The sequence below is a fragment of the Rhinopithecus roxellana genome, unplaced genomic scaffold (assembly GCF_007565055.1).
Source record: "Rhinopithecus roxellana isolate Shanxi Qingling unplaced genomic scaffold, ASM756505v1 contig5820, whole genome shotgun sequence".
Taxonomy (NCBI): domain Eukaryota; kingdom Metazoa; phylum Chordata; class Mammalia; order Primates; family Cercopithecidae; genus Rhinopithecus; species Rhinopithecus roxellana.
Window position 1 is genome coordinate 8,497 of NW_022144335.1, and position 24,134 is coordinate 32,630.

At 36.1% G+C, this 24,134-nt stretch overlaps 1 protein-coding gene across 1 annotated transcript; it reads right to left on the reverse strand.

The window, feature by feature from the left end:
- Nucleotides 1-1,194: 1,194 nt before the first annotated feature.
- LOC115896189 (SAM domain-containing protein SAMSN-1-like) lies at nucleotides 1,195-16,692 on the reverse strand. Its single transcript, XM_030926579.1, has 3 exons — nucleotides 16,467-16,692; nucleotides 14,417-14,567; nucleotides 1,195-1,674 (listed from the first exon to the last, which is right to left on the reverse strand). The coding sequence occupies exons 1-3, from the start codon at nucleotides 16,635-16,637 to the stop codon at nucleotides 1,472-1,474; spliced, it is 525 nt and encodes a 174-aa protein (XP_030782439.1). The 5' UTR covers nucleotides 16,638-16,692; the 3' UTR covers nucleotides 1,195-1,471.
- Nucleotides 16,693-24,134: the final 7,442 nt, after the last annotated feature.

Genomic DNA, 24,134 nt, shown 5'->3' on the forward strand with positions numbered 1-24,134 from the left:
GGAAAATAGCAGGAGACACTCCAGGCAAATAAATAGTATATGAAAAGTCACAAAGGGAAGAAAATTGCAAGTCGATTGTTATGACTGGAGTGTAGATTGAGAAGTGTGTGTATGGTAGTGGTGGTGAGGGGGTAGTTACAATTCATAAGGTAGATACAAAACAATTGGGGAATACCTTATGCAGTCTGGAAGAAAGTTTGGATATTATACTAAAGACAATGAGAAGCCACCCAAAACTTTCAAGCAGAAAAGTACCTGATTTGATTCATGGGTTAGAAAGATTTATCTGGAGGCTCTGTGGAGGATGGATGAGAAGGTAGGGGGTCAGTTGGAAAGCTACTGCCATATTCCGTGCATGAGATCATGAGGATCCAAAGCAAGACAACAACCATGGAAATGGATAGAACGCCATGAATATGAAAGCATTTTTAGAGGTAGGATCCATAGGGCTTGATTACTTATTGAATTTGTATGAGGACATATGTGAGATGAAGCAAGAAATGATTTTCTGCTTTGATGACTGGCTGGATGGTAGTAGCAGTAAAGAGGAGTTGGCAATAAAAAAGCAGAAACAAATTTGTAGAGAAAATCAATGGTTTGGTTATGTGGAATTGAAGTTTCCTGGGGGTATCAAGTGAGTCAGATAAACATCACTGGGGTTCAGGGGACAGATGAAGTTGAAGAGGTTGAGATTATTGCTATGGGATGCACTTATATTACAAAAAGTGAGGGGTGTCTGGGAGGAGATATTTTCTCTGTAGTCCAATATTAAAACCCCCAAGTAACACTACTCTGGAAAATGCAATATGCAAATAGTTCTTTTTATTATTAACATTAGGTTATGTCGAATTTTAAAATATTTACACTTAAAGACAAAATATCTGTAAAATTATTACAATTGATTTCACTAAATCAGAAGTGACAACACATTATCTATACTTTTACTAGAAAACAAAATAAAGTCAACAAAATATAATTACTGAAACTCCACTGTGGATCAGGATACAATGTGTCCAATATTAACTCACAGTTTCCCAATAAGTGTAAAAATGAATATGGCATTGCTTGGACAACTTGTTTCAACAGTGAATCCTCTAATACTATTTGTTCAATAACATATACAAATGCAAAACTGGCAGGTAGGAAAAAAGGTTACTTTGTTTTTTGCAGATATTGTACTTGTAAAAGAAGTCAAATGAAGCATATGTCACACATACCAAAGTCTTACATTATGCCTTTCTAATACAGGCAAGTGAAATGTTAACACATAGTATTTAAAATAATAAATATATATTTTATTGACAATAATTTGGAATGTTAGAGATACAAAATTTTATGTACAATTATTCAGATTAAAACATTTAAACCTAGGTTTTATTTACAAATATTTATCTTCCTCTCCTATTTGATGTTTTAACTCAAGAAGAGTTAAAACGGATGCATCTGTAGATATATAGTTGAGAGTGTGTGTTCAGTCACTTGGCTCTGCGATAGTAATCTTATGTACCATGTCAGACAAATTTTCAGACTCCAGATCCTCTTTGCCATTATCTGAATTTCCTGATGAGATATAACAACCAGAGTCCCTTGGGCAGTCATCTAACTGTGACTTATTTAAGGAGATGTCTGAGCTCAAGGATAGAGGCATAGGTTCATTTTCTTGCTCTTGAATAACTGTAAATGGAAAAGAGAGCAGGAGTTAGGTAAAGCAACACAAAATCTTATTTATGTACTCATTCACTTTCAAGTATTATCCTATTTTAACTGTTCTAGCCTTGACTTCATTACAACGGAAAGTTCTGCAAGTAAAAGGTATCTTTGTTTATTTCAAAAGAGAGATTTGCACTCAAATGTTCAAGCTACTGTTTTTAGAAGCCAAAATTTGCCCTTCACTCTTCACTTGCAGTTTCATGGAATTCATGTGCATTTCCTGCATAAGCAAAGATCAATATGGACTCTCATTTTACATTAATAATAAGCTGCCAGAGAAAGCAGATTGTATCCACAGTGTGACTGATGCCTTGTCCAAATACTCCTTAAAGTATCATTACAAAAAGGCACTTATAGTTTAAATGCACAATCCAAGTCAATAGTGATCTTTGTGAACAATTTTAGATTCATGATAATCTGGATTAATTAATAAATTATCACTATGAGTAAGAATGTACAGTAGGACTTCAATTATTTGGAAGTTACCTAATAAAACTTTAAATATCCAGAATTTTCCCATGTTTGCATGTATCACAAAATAGATATAAGAAACCAGGTTGCTTTTAGAAAGTAAAACACCAAAATTTCCACTGAATCTACCTTATGAATATTTAGTCTTCCATAGCTTTGTCTGTAGTCCTGAATAATAATCATTTATTTTCAGATTGATAATTCTGCATTCTTAAAGCAGTGTTCTATATTCAACAGGCATTATCTTTTAGAAAAAAGAATATTAAAGATGTAACAAAATATATTTTGGAAGAACCCCTAAGCAGCCTGAAGTTCAAATGTTACTCTCTCATTCCTTTAGCGTCAACTTTCTCTCTGTCCACGTGACGCTGAGCTCCTTAGAGAAGAAATAGGTCTCAGGGACTGCCTCTTAGCTGCAGTACCATATCTTCCTCTTTCCCCTTCTAACACTGGGGCTTCACCACAGTAGGTATTTGAATAGCTCCTTGTTGAAAGAGCCAAGCACACATTTAAGGTTGGGAAAAGAACTCTGCCTACAGAGGCTTTGCACTTCATCCCATTCCAGTGAGAATAAAGTAAAATCCAAACCTCAAATCCTTCAAAGAAGGAAAAGGGATAGGGGCGGCAATAGGCGAGATAATGCGAAAAGAGAGCGAGGAAAGCTACGCGGGAGCGGACGAGGAGAGAGAGAGAAAAGAGAGAGAGAAAAGAGAGAGAGAGAAGAGAGAGAGAGGAAAGAGAGAGAGAAAGAGAAGAGAGAAAAGATAGAAAAAGAGAAATAAAGAGAGTATATAAATATATATATAAATATATATATATAAATATATATAAATATATATATATATAAATATATATAAATATATATATATCTTGCTTTAAAATGCGTTTTCTAGTTTCCATATGTTTTGCTAACATTAGTTTGCGATCCACTGTGTGTCTGATTGCCATCAACTTCCATTACAAATGAGAATTGTGCTGTAAGTTACCCTTGTAATAATGAATTAACTTCTCTTTAATACTTATAGAATGGTACTAGTTATGCACCATCCATGGGAGAAATTGAAAAGTGTTACTTAAAATATGTTCTAAGTTCTGTAGTTTCGACGAAGAAGACTGGTTGAGAAAGGCTGGAAGAAAATCATAAAAATTGCTTCTTAGTCTACTCATCTTCAGAATGAGTCATAACAGTTCTTTTAACCTTTCCTTAGGGCTTGTATTTGCAACAGTGAAACCATATTCATGCCATTCTTCTGAATCTTCACATTTGCCCCACAACTTCATTTAACTATAGATTCAAATATCAGGTATTTGTCTAGTGATATTATAACTAGTTCTAGGTATAAGATGACAATTTTAATATGCACCTATCGTGATTGTTATTTTTAAATTTTAGCTACCATGGAAGCATTTTGTGTTCATTATTCATAACAATCTTTAAGTTTAGGAGGGTTTACTTATTATTCACTAGTCTTTCTGAGTATCAGTCATTCATTCTTCTTTCTAAGCCCCCCCCTTTTTTTTTTATGAAAAGGCAGCACTAAAATGGGATCTCATTCTCTGAAGAATTGCTTTCTATCCTGCCTCTGCTTTTCTATCTTATTGCCACTGAAATGAAATGAGCCAGCTCTGTGTTCCATTATCCAAGTGTTTCTAGAAAAGGCCAGAGGAATGAGTCTTTTTGTATGCATTCTGCCACATCAGCAGTGATCATCCTATTTGGAGTGTGAACCTCTTAGTCATAATGATTGTGGGGATAAGGCCACATTTCCCCAGATTATATTTGGGCCAATATTACCTCAGTGCAAAATTAAAAGAACTGATCTACTTTCCTTCACATTGATATCCTAAACAAGATTTGGCATAATGAAAACTGTTTGTTCCAATACTCTGTTCTATTTAGGCTGATTACCAATTGTGGGACTCTCTTCAGGATATGAAACAGAGTCTTTAAGAACTATAATTTCCAAAATTAGTTCTTCGCCTTTAAAAAAAAAAAAAAGTATTTAGCTTGTTATTTCACCCCCAGAAGCCTCTGTGCATTCACCTCAATGGGGAACAAAGTAAATAAATTAAAAACTGTCTTTACCAGAGAATATGTCATTGTGTATATTAGTAATAAGAATGTGTTTGTTTTTATTTCCACATGAGAAATGCTATATCACATTCTCTAAATTCTAGGAATAGTTTTGTTTTAAGCACAGGTCATTTATTGTAGAAACCTTTCATCCGCAATTTTTATGGAAAAAGAAAATAGTTTCTCAGTATGAAAGTTATGCAGCACAGTAATTTACAGAACAGCAGTAATTTGCTAAATGATTTCCTAGTGAAGTGAAAACATGACTGTGCCTCCTCAGATGCTTCCCACCAGGCTTGCAATAATTTCAGGCAGGTGATCAGCTGGAACCCCTCAATTGTAACTATAAAAAGGCAGGTCATTATGTTATATTATGGAGATGAAAGCTATATTGCATTCACTTTTGTATTTGGAGGATCGAGATTTTCCTCTTCTTGTTTCTTTTCATCCTGACACTAATGACAGGGATTGGCGCAAACCTAGGTCTTGTGCTATGGGTGTTTCTTTCCTGCAGAGGAGATGAGTTCATACTAATGCATCCACATTTTTTCTAAGTCATTTAGTCCCTTCATGTGGCCATGAAACAGAGTAAAGCTAACTGGTCTACCCAGAAATTGAAACCATAACCTTCATCAGTTTTGTCCCATGGTTCAATCATCTGGGCTAACCAGGCAAGTAACACATTGGAATAAGAAACAGGTTTGCCTACAAAATTACGGACTTCCCATAAGATGTTTCAGGGCATCTTTTATACTAAAACGTTTCGGATAATACGTTAGGTTTAAAAAAGTATACATAATTCATGCATTCTATTATTAAAATTATATAAAAACATACATATGCATACAATTTACAAACAAACATGTTCAAATTTGTTAATTTCCCCTCTATTTCTAAGGTCATCCACATTGCTTTTTAATGAAAGAATTAAAATGGTATAATTTTTTAATAAAGCCCCCAAATGATTTGTAAATATCTTAAAGGCCGTACATATCTAAATTAGAATACACTGAAGAATTATTAAATAATTTGAAAAAGGGTCTTTCTTATTGCTGCCGGTTGACAGCAGGCATAATAGGAACTCCAGAAAGCTGTATAATTCTGTACTCTATGTAATAAAAATAAAATGATAATATTAAAAAATTATCTAGGAATATTTTATCATGAAGAGCTAATTTGCATATTAAAATAATTTATTTCCTACCAAAATTGTTACAGAATTGTATAAAGCCCATGAAAAAACATTTTAAGATAGGCATCAATGTTGAAAAAAAAAGGGTGGCATGGTGATGAAAACAGAAGACAGCTAATATAATTCACAAAATAATTATATTGGAGTTGTGACATTTAATTAATTAAGAAAGGCAGTCTCAATTATACTAAAAGTGAAGATAGTTTTAAGGAAATAAAACTGGATCCTTATTCTGGGAAAAAATTAATAAAGAAGAGAAATCTGCCCCACCTTTACATTTTAAAAAGTTAAAGATTCAACTTTTAGGAAAACTAATTTTGCTTGACTTTCCCAGATTTCTTTGCCCAAATCATACCGACTTTGTCTTTACCATTTTGCTTGCCTTAGCTTTGAAGCCTCTCTTTCTTTGGGCCAAGTACTATAAAATTATGCAAACTTGAAGGCATAGGAAAATTCCTGGCTAAAGGAATTTCTCAATAAATAATTTTTTAATAAACACTATGATATTTAGATGAATTAAAGAAAATTAGAACTAAAGAAAAGCAAAACAGGAATTTTGTTAAAATTTAAATGAGAATACCTCTAAGCTCCATCAATCATCATCCTGTTTTTCTCTATCCTGGGGCCATCTCCAAAGAGGGAAAACCCAGGAACACACATCTCAGGATGACTCAAAACCTCAACCTCATGTTTTAACCTCACTGGAGTCACTCAAATGAAAACCCAGCTACTGTTCAGGTAACTATGGCTATATTTATTTGTCCAGAGGCAGCATTATCCATGGAGGAAAATTTAGTGGACAACATGGCATTTCTCTCCACTATTTTTTATTTCATCTAAAGCACATTCTTAAGTTACCTGAACACTTTAATTCTCCTAGTAACAGTGACTATCTGGTGTTCATTTCACTTGAATACTAACTCACCTTTTGGAAACACAACAATAAATGAAAAATAGGATTCCATTCATCGGAAAATAACCCGTTGCTTCTGTTCCCCTGAGGCCATGAGAGGATATGGAGTTGAAATGACTTCCCCTGCTCTTGCCTGTTTTTGGAGCCTAGCTTCTAACGAGATGTGTACCTGGAAATAGATCTTTTTGCTCTCAGCCAGGGCAATCTCCACTTCCACTGTGCTAGGTACTTCAGCAGGGGCAGAGGCATACTCACTCAAGATCATGGTAACTCAGCACCTACCTGGGCAGTCTCATTAGACTGCCCCTCTCCCCAACCACACACCCTATGGAGGCCTTTGGTCCCAGGAAATATTTATCCTCCTCAGTTAAAGTTGTCATATTGTACTGACTATTTTGGTAATGACCAAATAATGTTTATAACTGTCACACATTATTTAATTAGGGGCCTTGGAAGGTCAAGTTCGTATTTCTTACAGGTTAATTAAACCCATTTACTTGATGAAGGAGTTAAGAACACATTACCCCAAAATATGCTGCTCTGGCATATTGACTATTTTGAGTTGAAGACACTTGAAGAAAGCAGGTGCAAGAATATCACTCTGACTTTCCTTTTTTTTTTTTTTTTTTTTTTTTTTAAGAGAGAGAGAAATAGGGTCTGGCTAGGTTGCCCAGGCTGGTCTTGAACTCTTGGGCTCAAGCAATCCTTCTGCCTCAGCCTCCCAGAGTTTTGGGATTACAGGCATGAGCCACCATGCCCAGTCTGACTTTCCTTCTGCTACTTAAAGGCAGATGACATTTCCATGTGAAAGCCACTTTCCCTCTACCAGAAGGAAAGTATCGTTCCTATCCTCGGGGACAGGAAGTTGAGGCGGAGGGAAATCTGTACAAACAAGCAATGTTAGACAAGCCCTTATCTTTCTACCACTCCACCCAATTAGCTAGCCTATTTCAAGCTTCTGTAACTTGTCACATTTTCACAACTTGTTACTCTTTTTCTACTTCAGTATACAAGTGTTCAACTCTAACTACATCTTTGGGTCTTCATTTCCTATGACAGCTCCCTTGCCACATGAAATTTGTGTTAAATAAATTTGTGTGATGTTTCTCCTGTTGGTCTGTCTTATGTCAATTTAATTTTCAGCTGTTGTAAAAAGCCTAAGAGGGTAGAGATAAAATTTTGCCTTCCCTATATAGATATGGTAAAAAACTAATCTAATTTCATTATGTCTAAAATTATTACTTTTGACAAAAATAGGATTACTCTACATATTATTGGTCTACAATTTGCTTTCACATTTAACATGTTTTTGAAAAACTTTAATCAGTAAACAGCATGCTATATCATTTTCCTAACATAACACCTTCAAAACTACTTTATTGTTTGGGTATATCTTAATTTATTCAACAGGTTAATTATTGATGGAAGTCCCTATTGCTTTTAGTTTTTACCCAAAACTACTAGATTTTTAGCTAGTATTTTTATGCGGTTGTATCTTGAATTTAGTAGAACCAATACTTAGAACTGGAATTTCTGGATACAAAAGTGTGCATATTTTAAACTTTGATTGTGTTTTACATTATCACCTTTCGAAAATGTACTTATTTACACTCTTGCACACATGAATGCACACATGCATGCTTAGCATATTCATAAACTAAATCTTGATAACGTACCCGAATACCGATCTGCTTATTACAAATACTTGTATGTGTGAGGTGGGATTGCAGGCAACTTTATCTTTATAATAATAGAAGACTGACTTACTATTTGGGGATCTTTTGACCTCCTCATTCATCATTTACCCATTTTACATGCATTTGTTAACTATCCACTAATGCAAATCACAGGACTAGGGGCTTGGGGAAAGCACATGGTAATAGAAGATTGGATCTTGTTTGGCCAGGGTAATCATTACAATGCTATGTGTAGTATACAATCACAATGCAATATAACACAGGTATAGGAGTGCTCTATACATACGGGCATTAGAGAGGAGTGCTCTATATGTGCGGGCATTAGAGAGGTCCTTATGTGACTAAAGTGAAAAATCTGTGAACACTTTTCATTGGAAATTTTCTGGTAGAAAAGTGAGAATCCTTATGCTTTATTTTGTAGTTTTTTTGTGATATAGAATACGGCATCCATCATAAATGAAAGTTTAGAAGTAAAATTAAAAAGAAATCTGAAGAAATTAAATTGCATGAGGGCGAACAACTATGACTATAGATATTAAATACATGCAAGTAAAATGCCTGCATGCTTTCTCTACTTTCTGTGGACAGGTAGCATAACTTTTCTTCAAAGCTGTATATTTATTGAATTTAGATGCAAATCATATGGCAAGTGGGTTGGAAACGCCAGGTACACATGTCAGGGGCTAGGGCACCAGGCTATGCTGGCACTCTGTTAGGCCAACTGCTGGACTGCTGCTTGGCATGACTACAAATCTCCCCTGCTGACAGCTCGTGTTCCAGGCTCCTGGCTGTGGCCCGCCATTTGCCCTGCATCGATTTGGGCAGGCAGGCAGGCAGGCAGGAAGGCACAACTGGGGATGCTTGAGCAATGAGGGGCTGCTGTGACCACAGCTGGTATCAAAGTTCTGGCACACAACCCACCCTTTCCCTTTCCTCCTCATTTGGCACTGCAACCAGAGTTTGCAGGTACCTCAAATGCATTTTATATAGATTCTGTAAAGTTTGCTTATTCTGTTACTTTTTTTTTCAATTTTAAATTTAATTATCCCTGTAATCTAGAGCAAACAAGGTATTTCCATCTCCCATTTTCCCCAAGGACAATAGTACACATTCTCATAGACACAATTTTAAGACACATCGAAGTGCTTCTAAATGTGAAAAATGAGGAACAAGTGCAGAATAAAGAGAAGATGTTTACTATAAACAACAGTAAGCCATCTTATTATTCTAAAGAGGCACTTCAGAGTAAGGCAAAGGGGCCTTGAAGATTGTGTTTATGGAACAACAACAACAACACACATACACACACACACACACACTCTCTCTCACACGTTCTCTGTTCTTTTTTTTATTTGAGAATATGTACTCCCAAAGTAAATGAAACATTTTTAAATTCAGAAGACAAATAGAAAAACTCAAATATGCACAAAATAAACAGATCCTGCTCTCTTGTCCCTTCAAGAGCTGCATCTTACCCCAGTTTTTCTTCTCCTTATAACCTTATCTAGATTCCCAGTTGAGGGAACGGATGACCTAATTCCTCTCAGTTCTAATGCAACACAGGAGCAAGTTGCAAATATCTATGCTGGTCTTGCTGGGACTGCAGAACCCCAGGGTGGTTACCCTCCTCCAGAGGTAATCCTGTGATCAGTGCTAACACCACATGCCAGCCCTTTCATCAGCTTGTTGGAGAAGCATCTTTACTTCCTGCCAAACAGTGACCTAGATACCATCTCACCGGTTAGTATGGTGATCATTAAAAAGTCAGGAAACAACAAATGCTGGAGAGGATGTGGAGAAGTAGGAACGCTTTTACACTCTTAGTGGGAGTGTAAATTACTTCAACCATTGTGGAAGACAGTGTGGCGATTCCTCAGGGATCTAGCACCAGAAATACCATTTGATCCAGCAATTCCATGACTGGGTATATACCCAAAGGATTATAAATTGTTCTACTATAAAGACACATGCACACGTATGTTTATTGCAGCACTGTTCACAATAGCAAATATTTGGTACCAACCCAAATGCCCATGAATGACAGACTGAATAAAGAAAATCTGGCACATATACACCATGGAATACTATGCAGCCATTAAAAAGGAAGAATTCATGTCCTTTGCAGGGACATGGATGAAGCTGGAAACCATCATTCTCAGTAAACTAACACAGGAACAGAAAACCAGACATCACATGTTCTCACTCATAAGTGGGAGTTGAACAATGAGAACATATGGACACAAGGAGGGGAACATCACACACCATGGCTTGTCAGGGGCTGGGGGGCTAGGAGAAGGATAGCATTAGGAGAAATACCTAATGTAGATGAAGGGTTGATGGGTGCAGCAAACCATCATGGCATGTGTATACCTGTGTAACAAACCTCCACGTTCTGCACATGTATCCCAGAACTTAAAGTATAATACAAAAAAAAAAAAAAGTATAATCCAGTTTACATTTTCAAGGTCAAAGTGGGTACAATGCTGTCTATCTTGGGCTAAGAAGAGAAAAGGAAAAATGCTTGCTTTAAATCTTAGAAGTCTGTTTTTTTCCCCATGTTTTGTACCCCATCCTCTTGGTCTCTCTAGATATATTCAAGTCTCACATAGGACTTGTCGTCTTTTCTACATTATCTCAAAATTTTAGCTCTTATCCTCATGATATGTGGCCATTTTGCTCAACTTTTATATTAAATGATTAGCAAAGCAGATCCTTTTATGTTCTCAATCTAACAAACAATGAAACAGCAAACTAGGAATTTATTGCGATTCCTCAAACTGACATCATTCAATGATCAAAATAAAATGCATCCATAATATCTTAGAAAATTTACATGCTCTACTCTTAAAAAAAAAAAAAAAAGCAAACTACTTTTAACCTTTAACGTGACATGCATTTGTTTTTAACTGTCTCAGTTTTATATAACCATATACTCAAGGTCTTTATCATTCAAGGTACAGGAAGGTTGTGCGTTTAATCTTTAGCATGGTTGTAGGAGATATGATTCACAGAGTAGAAAATAGATAAAAATAAGCATGCAGCCAGCATGGTGCCAAATCATCAGAACTCACCATCTTCTCAACAAATGGAAGTCATTCTTTATTTCTTGAGCAGAGCAGTTTCATATAAGATAAATAGCTTTCAGTCAGAATAGCCTAACATGCAATATGCATCTTTTTGACATGTATATTCTAATACTACTCTAAACCATAAGATTAAAATAAGAAAAAATCTCAGGGTAGTGTGTTGACAAGAAGCACTGGTTGAATCTGTATTTTTTTTTCCATTTTTCATCTCCCAGAATTTGGCTGTGTGTATGTTTGTACCTTACGGGCTGTCATTAAGTAATCAACTTCTAGTGACCTTCAAGTATCATTTTCTAAAGTTTTATGCAGGGGAATAATTTCTGGGACATGTCATTTCTATATCAAATATATATCAAATATCAAAAACCATTTAATGCTATGTTTTGTTTTCAGAGACCAGGATATGGCAGAACATGTTTCTAATAGATATAAGAGACTGAATTATAGATTTGTGAGCTTGAAAAAGCCACTTAGCTACTGGATTTTCATCTTCTCATCTTGCAACGGAAGAATTTTGCGTCAGGTGTTTCTTTTTTTTTTAATTACACCAGCTCTATAAATAATTTTACCGTCTATGAATAATTGTTCTTTTGTTAGCATAGAAAGGAGACAGGTGATGAGTGAGGTGGAATGAAAAAATTAAGGGTATGCAAGCCTTTGGCACTGAACCCATCTTCCCTCTGTGGGTCCCTGGGGACACTGGTCATTGCTGAAAGTGCTGCTTGCCCAGGTTCCCAGCCCCTTCTCTCCACAAATCCTGTTGACAGGCAGCCATGGTAGCCTCTCGTCTTTCACTTTCTGATATAGAAAACTGAACTAAAGCCCTTGAGACAATTGGTGAAGTAGCAGAAAACTTCAATTTTCAAATATTCATTGCTTTCCTATTGGCCAATTTGCACATGTGGTGGAGTTTATAGTAGACTCCCTTTGATTAAATCTCCATCTTTGCACTCATCTAGCTGTTTGACTTCTTTGAAATTCATCTCCCAATTTATTCCTCATCTGTAAATTGGGTAAAATACCTAGATGTGTGATATTATGGAAGAAAAGCAATTATTTACAACTGTTCAAAAAATACTCTTCTCCTCCCTGTACTTCATGGCCAAATCATTTTGGAGAATATTGGCGATGACACTGGACGTTGTCCATAATAAAACTCTATAGATTCTATTTCTAAGCCAAACATTGTTTAGTGAGGATCCATGTCTTGAAATGACAAGATGTGAAGGAAACTGACTCCTTTACCTGAAAGAACTTACTATATCTGTTTATACTGATCAGTTTTGTCTTGACTTGAAATATTGATTAAATTGGCTACTTTCTGAAGTTTGAACTTTGTCCGCCTCTGTGACCACATCTCCCTCTCTTTTCAGTCTCCCAGCCCCACACTTCAAAGAAAGCATGTAATAACCTAGGCCTGATGATGAAATCAGTCCTGCTGATGTCAAATTAGTTATGTCTGTGAAAGCTCTTGGAAAAGGATGATAAGAATAAAGTAAAAAACAATTTCTTAAAAAGTAAACTACTTTCCACTAGATAAAAAGCCAGTGTATAGGAAACATGTGCTCTGCCTCAATTTTGTGGGATTTATGAGAGACAGTATAGAATAGCCCACAAAAGGACAATCAGGAGGCCTGGTCCCTAAATAACACTTTCCTCCCTCCTCACTCTCCATTTGGCTGTTACTTGTAGTGTTAGAAAGTATAACATAGCAGCACATACACTGGGTTGGAATCCCAACTCTACACTTCACTAAGGGAGTGTTTTTAGACAAGTTACTTACTGTCTCATTTTCTCATCATAAAAATGAGGGCGGTACTATCTAAGTCAAAGAACTGGGGTAAGTACTCAAGAGAATAATCAGGAAAGACCCTGGCCCAGAGTCTTGCTCAGAGCACACATGTTTTAAAAAATGTAGTTAATAATTTCTAGTATTATTTTACTGCTGGTTGTGGTGGCTCATGCTTGTAATCCCAGCACTTTGGGAGGCCGAGGTGGGAGGATCACTTGAGGTCAAAAGTTCGAGACCAGGCTGGCCAATATGGTGAAACCCCATCTCCACTAAAAATACAAAAAATTAGCCGGGTGTGGTGGCATGCCTATAATCTCAGCTACTTGGAGGCTGAAGCATGAGAATCGCTTGAACCCTGGAGGCAGAGGTTGTAATGAGCCGAGATCGTGCCACTGCACTCCAACCTGGACAGCGGATTTAGACACCATCTCAAAAACTAATAATATTAATACTAATAATTATTTCTAGTAGTAGTATTTTTTGATAGAGAAGGCTGGATTTGATAATCTAAGTTCCTTTTTATCTTTAAAGTTAGACTTTCCCCATTTGGTTGCTCACAAAGTACTCCTTGCGGAGTTTGGCACACCCTAAGCTCAGTGTTTGGGGACCTGACCAGATTTGGCAGGAAAGGCAATCTGGATGGATAATTATAAAAAATAAAAGTTATTCTATCTTTACAAGCCTGGTTGGTGTAGATAGTATTCTGCAAATCTCCATGATTATTTCATCTTCAGTTAATACTTACAAATACAGAGAACCATCTCATACAATAAAAGTGAGTGCGGAATATTTTTGCAAGCTATTATAACATTTTGAAAGAGTACTATAAACATGTACAAGATGTGACTATGTGGTGATGAAATGAATTTTCCGTGTGGCATGAAGTCTCATTATCTTTTTTTTTTGAGACGGAGTCTCGCTCTGTCGCCTGGGCTGGAGTGCAGTGGCAGGATCTCAGCTCACTGCAAGCTCCGCCTCCAGGGTTTAAGCCATTCTCCTGCCTCAGCCTCCCGAGTAGCTGGGACTACAGGCGCCCGCCACCTCGCCTGGCTAGTTTTTTGTATTTTTTAGTAGAGACGGGGTTTGATCATTATCTTAAAGCCATGCTCTGTGCTGTTTTACAGAAGCCATGTGTGACATTTCTCACTAATGGCTTATGTTGTTACTAAACTAGTCTCTCCCTCAGTCTTTGGGAATGCAGGCATCCACTTGCATGTAAATTAATACCTTTGCAGAATGGAAATGAGGTACCCAGAAAAGTCCTTTCATTTCTTGAGTCCAATAAGGAAATACGTTCCTTTTCCTAATTATATATTTGACCATAGTTATTGTTTTCAAACTTACATGGAAACACTTATTTTATGGGAAAGCATGCTTTCATGATCTCAGTAAATAAAATGGGGGCTTTGTTTCTCATGATTATACTATTTACACTAAGCTGTGATTATCAGCTGGGGAGAAGAGTAGATGTGCACACTTACTTTCTTCTTCGAGGAAGTTTTCAGCAGCTGATAGTAACCTTCTTCTGTCATCTGGGTTTTCAATATTTAATTCAATGAGGTGACTCTCTTTTATATCCTTTAAATCTTCTAGAGTCTCATAACCATTGAGCAAAAGTGTTGAGGTATATTCCTGTGGGACAAAAAATATAATGCAAATTAGATTCAAATATTTTATTTGTAGTTCTCTTTAGATTATAGAGATGCATATAGGAACCAAAGGTGCCAATACAACTTTCGCTTAACTTCACTTGTATTAGTTTTTGACATATGAACTCCAGGGCTCTTCAATGATTGTGTTGTATAATTCTTGCCTTTTGGAAGGCCAAATGTAAAGAGGAAATAATTACCTTAAGCTATACAATTCCAAATCATGGATCAATTCAATAGTTGGATCATGCATCCCATTTGGAAATTTTTCACTTCTCCTAACTAGAATTGGCAGAACTAGCATTACTTCAAGTCTGTCAATAAAATGCCTCTAGCAGAGTAGCATGCTACAGTAATATTTCAGAATCTACATCTCTTCTTGTTTTCGTGATTGCAAAAGCATCTGCTCTCAAAATGTTCTTGGGGTAGGTTAAAAAATGAGTGTGAAACAGATGTAATTCTGTACAAAAAAGTGGGTGTAGCATTTTGGTTTTAAAGGAATTCTAGACTTTCTATTTAATTGAAAACTTTTACTAAGCATAGAAGCACTGTAGTTGGGGCAAGAATTGTTTTCTCAGCATGTGTATTTTGTTCATCATTTGAATCAATATATATTAGTTTAAAATTCGTAAGTTTCTAATTTCAAAGTCTGTATGTTATTTTGAAATTTCTATCCTCTCAAACAAAATAAAAAACTAAATGAAGTTGAGTGCTTTTTCAACTTCCTCAGATTCCTCCCCCATTTTACTTGATCTAATTTCAATATCCTTATTTTAATTACTAAAATAGAATAAGAGGAAGTCTAAAAGTTTTAAGTAATCAGGAAGAACTTATGACTAGCCCTTTTTAACAAAAAAAAAAAAAAAGGATGAAAAGCAAGAAGAGTGACAATTCTTTCTTTAGAAAAGTATATTCTTAGCACTGAATTAGAATAAAGAAACACAAATTCCTGTTCTGACATATAACCATTTAACTGCGGGTTCTTGGGGAAGCCATTTCAGTCTCTTAGACCTTGGTTTTCTCACAGGTCACAGAACAAACAAGATGCAGAGGCAAGGCGCTAACCCATACATTCTCATAGGAATATCTCATTTGAGGTGCACCAATAGTAATATAGGAAGGCTTAGATACTGTGTGTACAGACAGGAACATAACTAGATAATTCAGAAAAAAACAATTAAGAAAAGTGTAATTGATTATTGTCTTGATGAATTTTGAAAACTATCAAAGTACTTCTGAGTTAATTTTAGAAATGGATTGCAAAACTGTAAATTGATTGATACTAGATGTATTGTATGTACACACCATTTAACAAGGTAGATATTTCAAAAGATATTTGGTAATATAACAAGAAAATAATAATTGGGTTATAAATACAGACAACACAGTTTCCTTAACACAATCATTATGGGGTTTGATGATCACTGTTTTCCTCAAATTTTTAAAAAAATAATTACATTCAGTTATCTTCTCTCAACTTGATTTTGACCTCTGCTTTGTAGAAAATACATTTCCCTTTTCATTTTTCCTTTCACTTTTTTAGACTTACTTTATTTCTTACATTCTCTTTACCATTCTCATTTAGACATTTTATTAGGGCCTTTTATTCTCCTAGATATTTTTCATTGTTCATTGCATTTTCTCAACGTTCATCTCTATTGTCACTGCTAAATACTATTAAGGTATAGTCCAAGGGATATTAGATCAAGACTTGTCCTTGCATAAAAAAATGTCATAAAGGAGAAATAAGAGATCTAGGAAAACAGGCTTTCCTTTGCTTCTAAGTCTTGTATTTTTAAGCAACAACACAAATACTGATCCACTCCCTTCAATTTGTCCACTTACATGCCGCCAAAAGCAAATAGGACATAGATTTGCTCACCTGAAGATGAATCCTCTCTAGGAACTCCTGCAGAGTCTTGGATTTTTCATTGTTACTCCTTCGGTTTGCCTTTATTTTCTTGGGGGCTACTTCCTCTTCTGAGATGACATCCACATAAATGAATTTGAAGTTTCCCACTTTATTGTTCAACATTCCCGTCCACATCCCCATTGGTGTTTTGCAGATAATGTCTATGATGTCTCCTTTCTAAGGACAAAAAAATCCATAAACATTAAGTTTCAGAGAACTATGATGCTATAAAAACTGGTAGAAAGAATGAAATCATAGAAAACTAGGATAATGAAGACATTATGCTAAAGTGGTTCAGATATAACAGAAACAAATCTAAACATTCACTTCTTTCAAAAGTTCAGGCTGGTGGCATGCTGGGTCATGCTTATAATCCCAGCACTTTGGGAGGCCAAGGCGGGAGGATTGCTTGAGGCCAGGAGTTTGAGACTAGCCTGGGTGACAAAGTGAGATCCCATCTCCACAGCTTTTTTTTCTTTTAATTAGCCTGGCATGGTAGCATGTATCTGTAGACTGAGGTGGGAGGAGTTCAAGGCTACAGTGAGCTATAATCATGTCACTGCACTCCAGCCTGGGCAACACAGTGAGATCCCATCTTAAAAAAAATTCAAAGAAGTTATGTACTAGTTACAATGAAGAAAACTTCAACATTCTTGACAAAAAGCTCTCACATAGTTTGATGACATGTTTCTGTTTCTGTTATTGTACCAATTTATCAACTTATAACTGGAGAGCGCAGTGTAATTTACAAAACACTTTTGCCTACTCTAAGTTATTTTTGCTGACAACACAGTTCTTAGATACATAAAGGGAGTATCATCATTATTAATTTAAATATTACAGAAAAAGGAACAGAGATATTAAATGACTTCCGAAGAGCTTGCAGGAAGTTAATGGCAGAACCAGAACTCAAGTCCAAGTTATCTGAACTAAAAAATGATGCTCTTTTTATTTATACTGTCAAAGTAATATATATGTAACAAAGCTCAAGTTATCATTCCTGGAAGTGCTCCCCAGCTGGGGAAGGAGATGAAAGAGAAGTCTGTTACTCTATGTATTTCTAGTGCATCTGAAAAATTTATCTACAGTATAAAATAAACCCATTTCAAGAATTTCATCCATCTAAAATAAAGAAATTTTGCAGAATTCACATAAAAGTACGTGTACACTAAGGATAAATTATGCTACTTAATTCCTTTTAAGGTATTCATGCTCTCCTCTTATTAAGAAGAGACAGCACTTAGATTGAGCTCACAGCAAAGTTTAGATTGAAGTATGAATCATATTAGTATGGACAAATCAATTGGTGTTTTTCTTTACTCACATCTAAGACCATAATTAACTATAGGCTGCCAGTTATTGGCAAGGGTAGAAAACCTCATGGGGATGTGTCTTTGTAAAGAAAATTTATTTCTATGCAAATATGATGTCTATGTTCAAGAGTTATTGTTCCTCTTTTGAGACTTAAAACTTTCTGCCTCAGAGAGGACTTTATAGATTCTAATATTTTAGCCCCTTTTAAGTGTCTACCCTCAAACAAAGCATCAAGCCTGCTACTAAAAATACTTTTTTCTTGCTACTCTGGGAATGTGTGTTCTTCCATCTAAAAAACAAATTTTATTTGTAATGGTGCAATTCACCATGACTGAAATATCTGGTCTACCTTGTGATCATCTGTCTGTTTAGTCTTGTGAACTGTTAGACTAGGTCCTTCTGCCTTTAACAAAAGGGAATCAAATCATAGGCTGGATGGTATCAGCTAGGGAGACTGAGAAGTTCTCCTGAAGCTCTAGAAAGTTGTTAGGCATGGAAACCCTTTACTGCATCCTTCCTATTATCCTTGAAACTTGTAAATTTGAAACTTTATCCTTTACAGGCATATACCTGCACATTCCAGGAAAGCCCACAGGTCATCAAGCAGAGACTCAATTTCATTTTGGTTAAGACCCTTGATGGAAATAATAGTATTTCAATTTTCATGGGTAACTGGGAATTCCTATTGTGTCCTATAAGTGCTCCACCAAAACTCACCTCAGGCAGCAGCAGCAGTGGTACCCTGGCACGGTATTGTAGGGAAGTTGAAAGGTTATCCTGAGTCAAACTGTGTTGTGTTTATTTCCTTCTACTGCTCTCTCCACAATGGTTACTAGGTTATGGGTATCCTTTCCCCAAGACTTGAACTTAGACATCAGATCATTCCATATACATAACTAAGGAGCTTACTATGGGGAATAGTGCATTTTTTATTCTCCAGTTGAGCTTACTCTGATTTAATAGCATGGAAGGGATCAGGAGAAGGGGTGAAGACTTTAAATGTTAAGTAATAATATAAATACTCCATAATATCATAATTATTAGTTAACATTGGTTTAGTGTTAACAATATAGAACATTCATACTTTATGTCCTTTGACTTTTAGCACTTTGTGATATTAGAAAGGAATAATTTCACATCTATGAATTCTTTTAGCACAAAACCTTTTGTTTGTGCCATTGTAACCGACCCCTCTCCTTGAGTGTGTGCAGGATTATGAAAATGATGGATTTCACACTCATAATTATGTTACCCTTATATGATAGGAGGGACTTTGCAGATCCAATTAGGGTACTGAATTATTTGATTTTGAATTAACTGAAAGGGAGATTATCTTGGTGGGTCTGACAAATCAGGTAGGATCCCTTAAAATAAAGATTAAAGCCTGAGTGAGCTTTTTCCTGCTCGTCCTGAAAGAGCAAACTGCTGTATTGTAGAGAGGGCTCTGGCTGGTGGAATCTAGAGGCTGAGAATGGCCTCCAGTTGACATCCAGCAAGAAAAGGAGGTCCCTGGTCCTACAACCATAAGGAACTGAATTCTGCCAACAGCCAGTGAACTCAGAAGAGAACCCTGAGCCTCCAGTGAGATCACAGCTTGCTTAGAATTCAACAGAGCCATGCCCACAATTATGACCTATAGAAACTGAGCTAACAATACATTTGTTTTGTTTCATGCCTCTGAGTTTGAGGTAATGTGTTACACAGCAATAGAAAATGAATACAGAGGATAAGAAGAGGGGATTCAGGAGGGAATATCACTGGGAGAAAGGTCTCTGGTTACTCATAGCAACCAACTTTAAAAGTGCTAGACATTTCCAGGGCATCATGGCAGACGGGAGGCAGGACCAGGTTGCAGCTCCAATTCGAGCAGACAGAGGAGTGTGTGGACACTCACATCATGAATTTTTGCTTCAGAACGATTGCAGAAATAAATCAGGAAACCTGGGAGGACTCACAGACCCCCTGAAGGAAGTGGATTCCTCCTTCAGTAAACAGGAGACAACCCAAATACTGTGCTGGTATCCACAGCTGAGAGGCCCACAGACAGTTAACATCACAAGACTCTGTGCAGACAACCCCTAGTACCAGTCTAGAGCCTGGTAGACTTGTTGGGTGGCTAGATGTAGAAGAGAGGTAACAACCATTACAGATCTCTCTCAGGAAGCCTCATCCATAGGAAAAGGGGGAGAGTACTACATCAAGGGAACACCCTGTGGGACAAAAGAATCTGAACAACAGCCTTCAGCCTCTGACAGTGCCTACCCAAATGAGAAGGAACCAGAACACCAACTCTGATAACATGACAAAACAAGGTTCTTTAATACCATCAAAAAGTCACACTAGCTCACCAGCAATGGACCCAAACCAAGAAGAAATCCCTGATTGGCCTTAAAAAGAATTCAGGAGGTTAGTTATTAAACTAACCAGAAGGCACCAGAGAAAGGTGAAGCGCAATGTAAGGAAATCCAAAAAATGATACAAGAAGTGAAGGGAGAAATATTCAAGGATAGATAGCATAAATAAAAAACAATCAAAACTTCAGGAAACAATGGACATACTCATAGAAATGCAAAATGTTCTGGAAAGTTCCAGCAATAGAATTGAATAAGTAGAAGAAAGAAATTCAGAGCTCGAAGGCAAGGTCTTTGAATTAATCCAAACCAACAAAGACAAAGAAAAAAGAATAAGAAAATGTGAACAAAGCCTCCAAGAAGTCTGGGATTATATTAAATGACCAAACATAAGAATAATCAGTGTTCCTGAGGAAGAAGAGAAATCTAAAAGTTGGGAAAACATATTTGAAGGAATAATCAAGGAAAACTTCCCTGGTCTTGCTAGAGATCTAGACATCCAAATACAAGAAACACGAAGAGCACCTAGGAAATTCATTGCAAAAGGATTATTGCCTAGGCACATTGTCATCAGATTATCTAAAGTTGAGACAAAGGAAAGAATCTTAAGAGCAATGAGACAAAGGCTCAGGTAACCCATAAAGGAAAACCTATCAGATTAACAGCAGATTTCTCAGCAGAAACCCAACAAACTAGAAGGGATTGGGACCCTATCTTCAGCCTCCTCAAACAAAACAATTATTAGCTAAGAATTTTGTATCCAGTGATATCAAACTTCATATATGAAGGAAAGATACAGTCTTTTTCAGACAAACAAATGTTGAAAGAATTCGTCACTACCAAACCACTAAAAGGAGCTCTAAATCTTCAAACAAATCCCAGAAACACATCAAAACAGAACCTCTTTGCAGCATAAATCTCACAGGACCTATAAAACAAAAGTACAATTTAAAATGCACACCCACACACATAAAATGTATGCAGGCAACAAATAGCATGATGCATGGAATAGTACCTCACATCTCAATACTAACATTGAATTAAATAGCCTAAATTATCCACTTGGAAGTTACAGAATTGCAGAATGGATAAGATTTTACAAACCAACTATCTGCTGCCTTCAAGAGACTCATCTAACACATAAGGACTCACACAAACTTAAGGTTCAGGGGTGGAAAAAGACATTTCATGCAAATGGACACCAAAAGTGAGCAGGAATAGCTATTGTCATATCAGACAAAACAAACTTTAAAGCAACAGAAGTTAAAAAAGACAAAGAGGGACATTATACAATGATAAAAAGGCCTTGTCTAGCAGGAAAATATCACAATCCTAAACATGTATGCACCTAACACTGGAGCTCCCAAATTTGAAAAACAATTACTAATAGGACTAAGAAATGAGATAGACAGCAACATAATAATAGTGGGGGACTTCAATACTCCAATGACAGCACTAGACAGGTGATCAAGACAGAAAGTCAACAAAGAAACAATGGACTTAAATTATACCCTGGAACAAATAGACTTAACAGATATATACAGAACATTCTGTCCAACAACCTCAGAATATACATTGTATTCAACAACATATGGAACTTTCTCTAAGATAGACCATATGATAGGCCATAAAATGAGTCTCAATAAATATAAAACAATTTAAATTTATCAAGCAGTCTTTCAGTCTACAGTGGAATAAAACTGGAAATTAACTCCAAAAAGAACCTTCAAAACCATACAAATACATGATCCTTGGGTGAAAAATGAAATCAAGATGGAAATTAAAAAATTATTTGAACCAAACAACAATAGTGACATGACCTACCAAAACCTATGGGACACAGCAAAGGTGGTGCTAACAGGAAAGCTCATAGCCCTAAACACCTACATCAAAAAGTCTGAAATAGTCCAAACGGACAATCTAAGGTGACACTTCAAGGAAAGAGAGAAACAAGAACAAACCAAACTCAAACACAGCAGAAGAAAGGAAATAACCAAGATCAGAGCAGAACTAAATAAAATTGAAACAAAAACAATACAAAAGATAAATGAAACCAAAAGCTGTTTTTTGAAAAGATAAACAAAATTAATAGACCATTAGTAAGAATTCAAATAAGCTCAATAAGAAATGAAACAGGGGATACTACAACTGACACTACAGAAATACAAAAGATCATTCAAGGTTACTATGAAGACCTTTACATGCATAAACTAGAAAACATGGATAAATTCCTGGAAAGATACAACCCTCCTAGCTTATCAGGAAAAATTAGATACCCAGAACAGACCAATAACAACCAATGATATTGAAATGGCAATTTAAAAATTACTAACAAAAAAAAAGTTGAGGACCAGACCAATTCAGAGCAGAATTCTATCAGACATCCAAAGAAAAATTGGTACCAATCCTATTGACACTACCCCACAAGACAGAGAAAGAGGGAACCCTCCCTACATCATTCTATGAAGCCAGTATCACCCTAATACCAAAACCAGGAAAGAGGATAACCAAAAAAGAAAACTACAGGCCAATATCGCTGATGAGCATAGATGCTAAAAGTCTTAACAAAATACTAGCTAACTGAATTCAGCAACATATCAAAAAGATAATCCACCATGATCAAGTGAGTTTAATACCAGGGATGCTGGGATGGTTTAACATATACACATTAATAAATGTGATACACCACATGAACAGAATTAAAAACAAAAATCACATGACCATCTCAATAGGTGCAGAAAAAGCATTAGACAAAATCCAGCATTTCTTCATGATTAAAACTCTCAGCAAAATAGCATACAAGCGACATACCTCAATATAATAAAAGCCATCTATGACAAACCCACAGTCAACATAATACTGAATGGTAACAAGGTGAAAGCATTCCTTTTGAGAACCGGAACAAGATAAGGGTGCCCACTCTCACCATTCCTCTTCAACACAGTACTGGAAGTCCTAGCCAGAGCAATCAAAAAAGAGAAGGAAATAAAGGGCATCTAAATCACTAAAGAGGAAGTCAAACTGTCACTGTTTTCTGATGATATGATCATTTACCTAGAAAACCATGAAGACTCTTCCAGGAAGCTCCTAGAACTGATAAAAGAATTCAGCAAAGTTTCTGGATACAAAATTAATGTACACAAATCAGTAGCTCTTTTATACTCCAACAGCAATCAAGCTAAGAATCAAATCAATAATTCAATCCCTTTTACAATAGCTGCAAAGCAAAACAAAACAAAGCTAAACAAAAAAACAACTTTGGAATATACCTAACTAAGGAGGTGAAAGATCTTCACAAAGAAAACTACAAAGCATGGCTGAAATAAATCAGAGATGGCACAAACAAATGGAAACATGTTCTATGCCCATGCCCATGGATAGGTAGAATCATTATTGTGAAAAGGACCATACTGCCAAAAACAATCCACAAATTCAACAGACTTCCCATCAAAATACTACTATCGTTCTTCACAGAATTAGAAAAAACAATTCTAAAATTCATATGGAACTAAAAATGAGACTGCATAGCCAAAACAAGCTTGAGCAAAAAGAACAAATCTGGAGGCATCACATTACCTAATTTCAAACTATACTATAGGTTATAGTCACCAAAACAGTATGGTACTGCTACAAAAATAGGCACATAGACAAATGGAACAGAAAAGAGAACCCAGAAATAAATCCAAATACTTAACAGCCAACTGACTTTTTAAAAAGCAAACAAAAACATAAAGTGGGGAAAGGACACCCTCTTCAACAAATAGTGCTGGGATAATTGGCTAGCCACATGTAGGAGAATGAAACTGGATCCTCAACTCTCACCTTATACAAAAATCAACTCAAGATGGATTAAGGACTTAAATCTAAGATCCGAAACTATAAAAATTCCAGAAGATAACATTGGGAAAACCTTTCTAGACATTGGCTTAGGCAAGGATTTCATGGCCAAGGACCCAAAAGCAAATGCAATAAA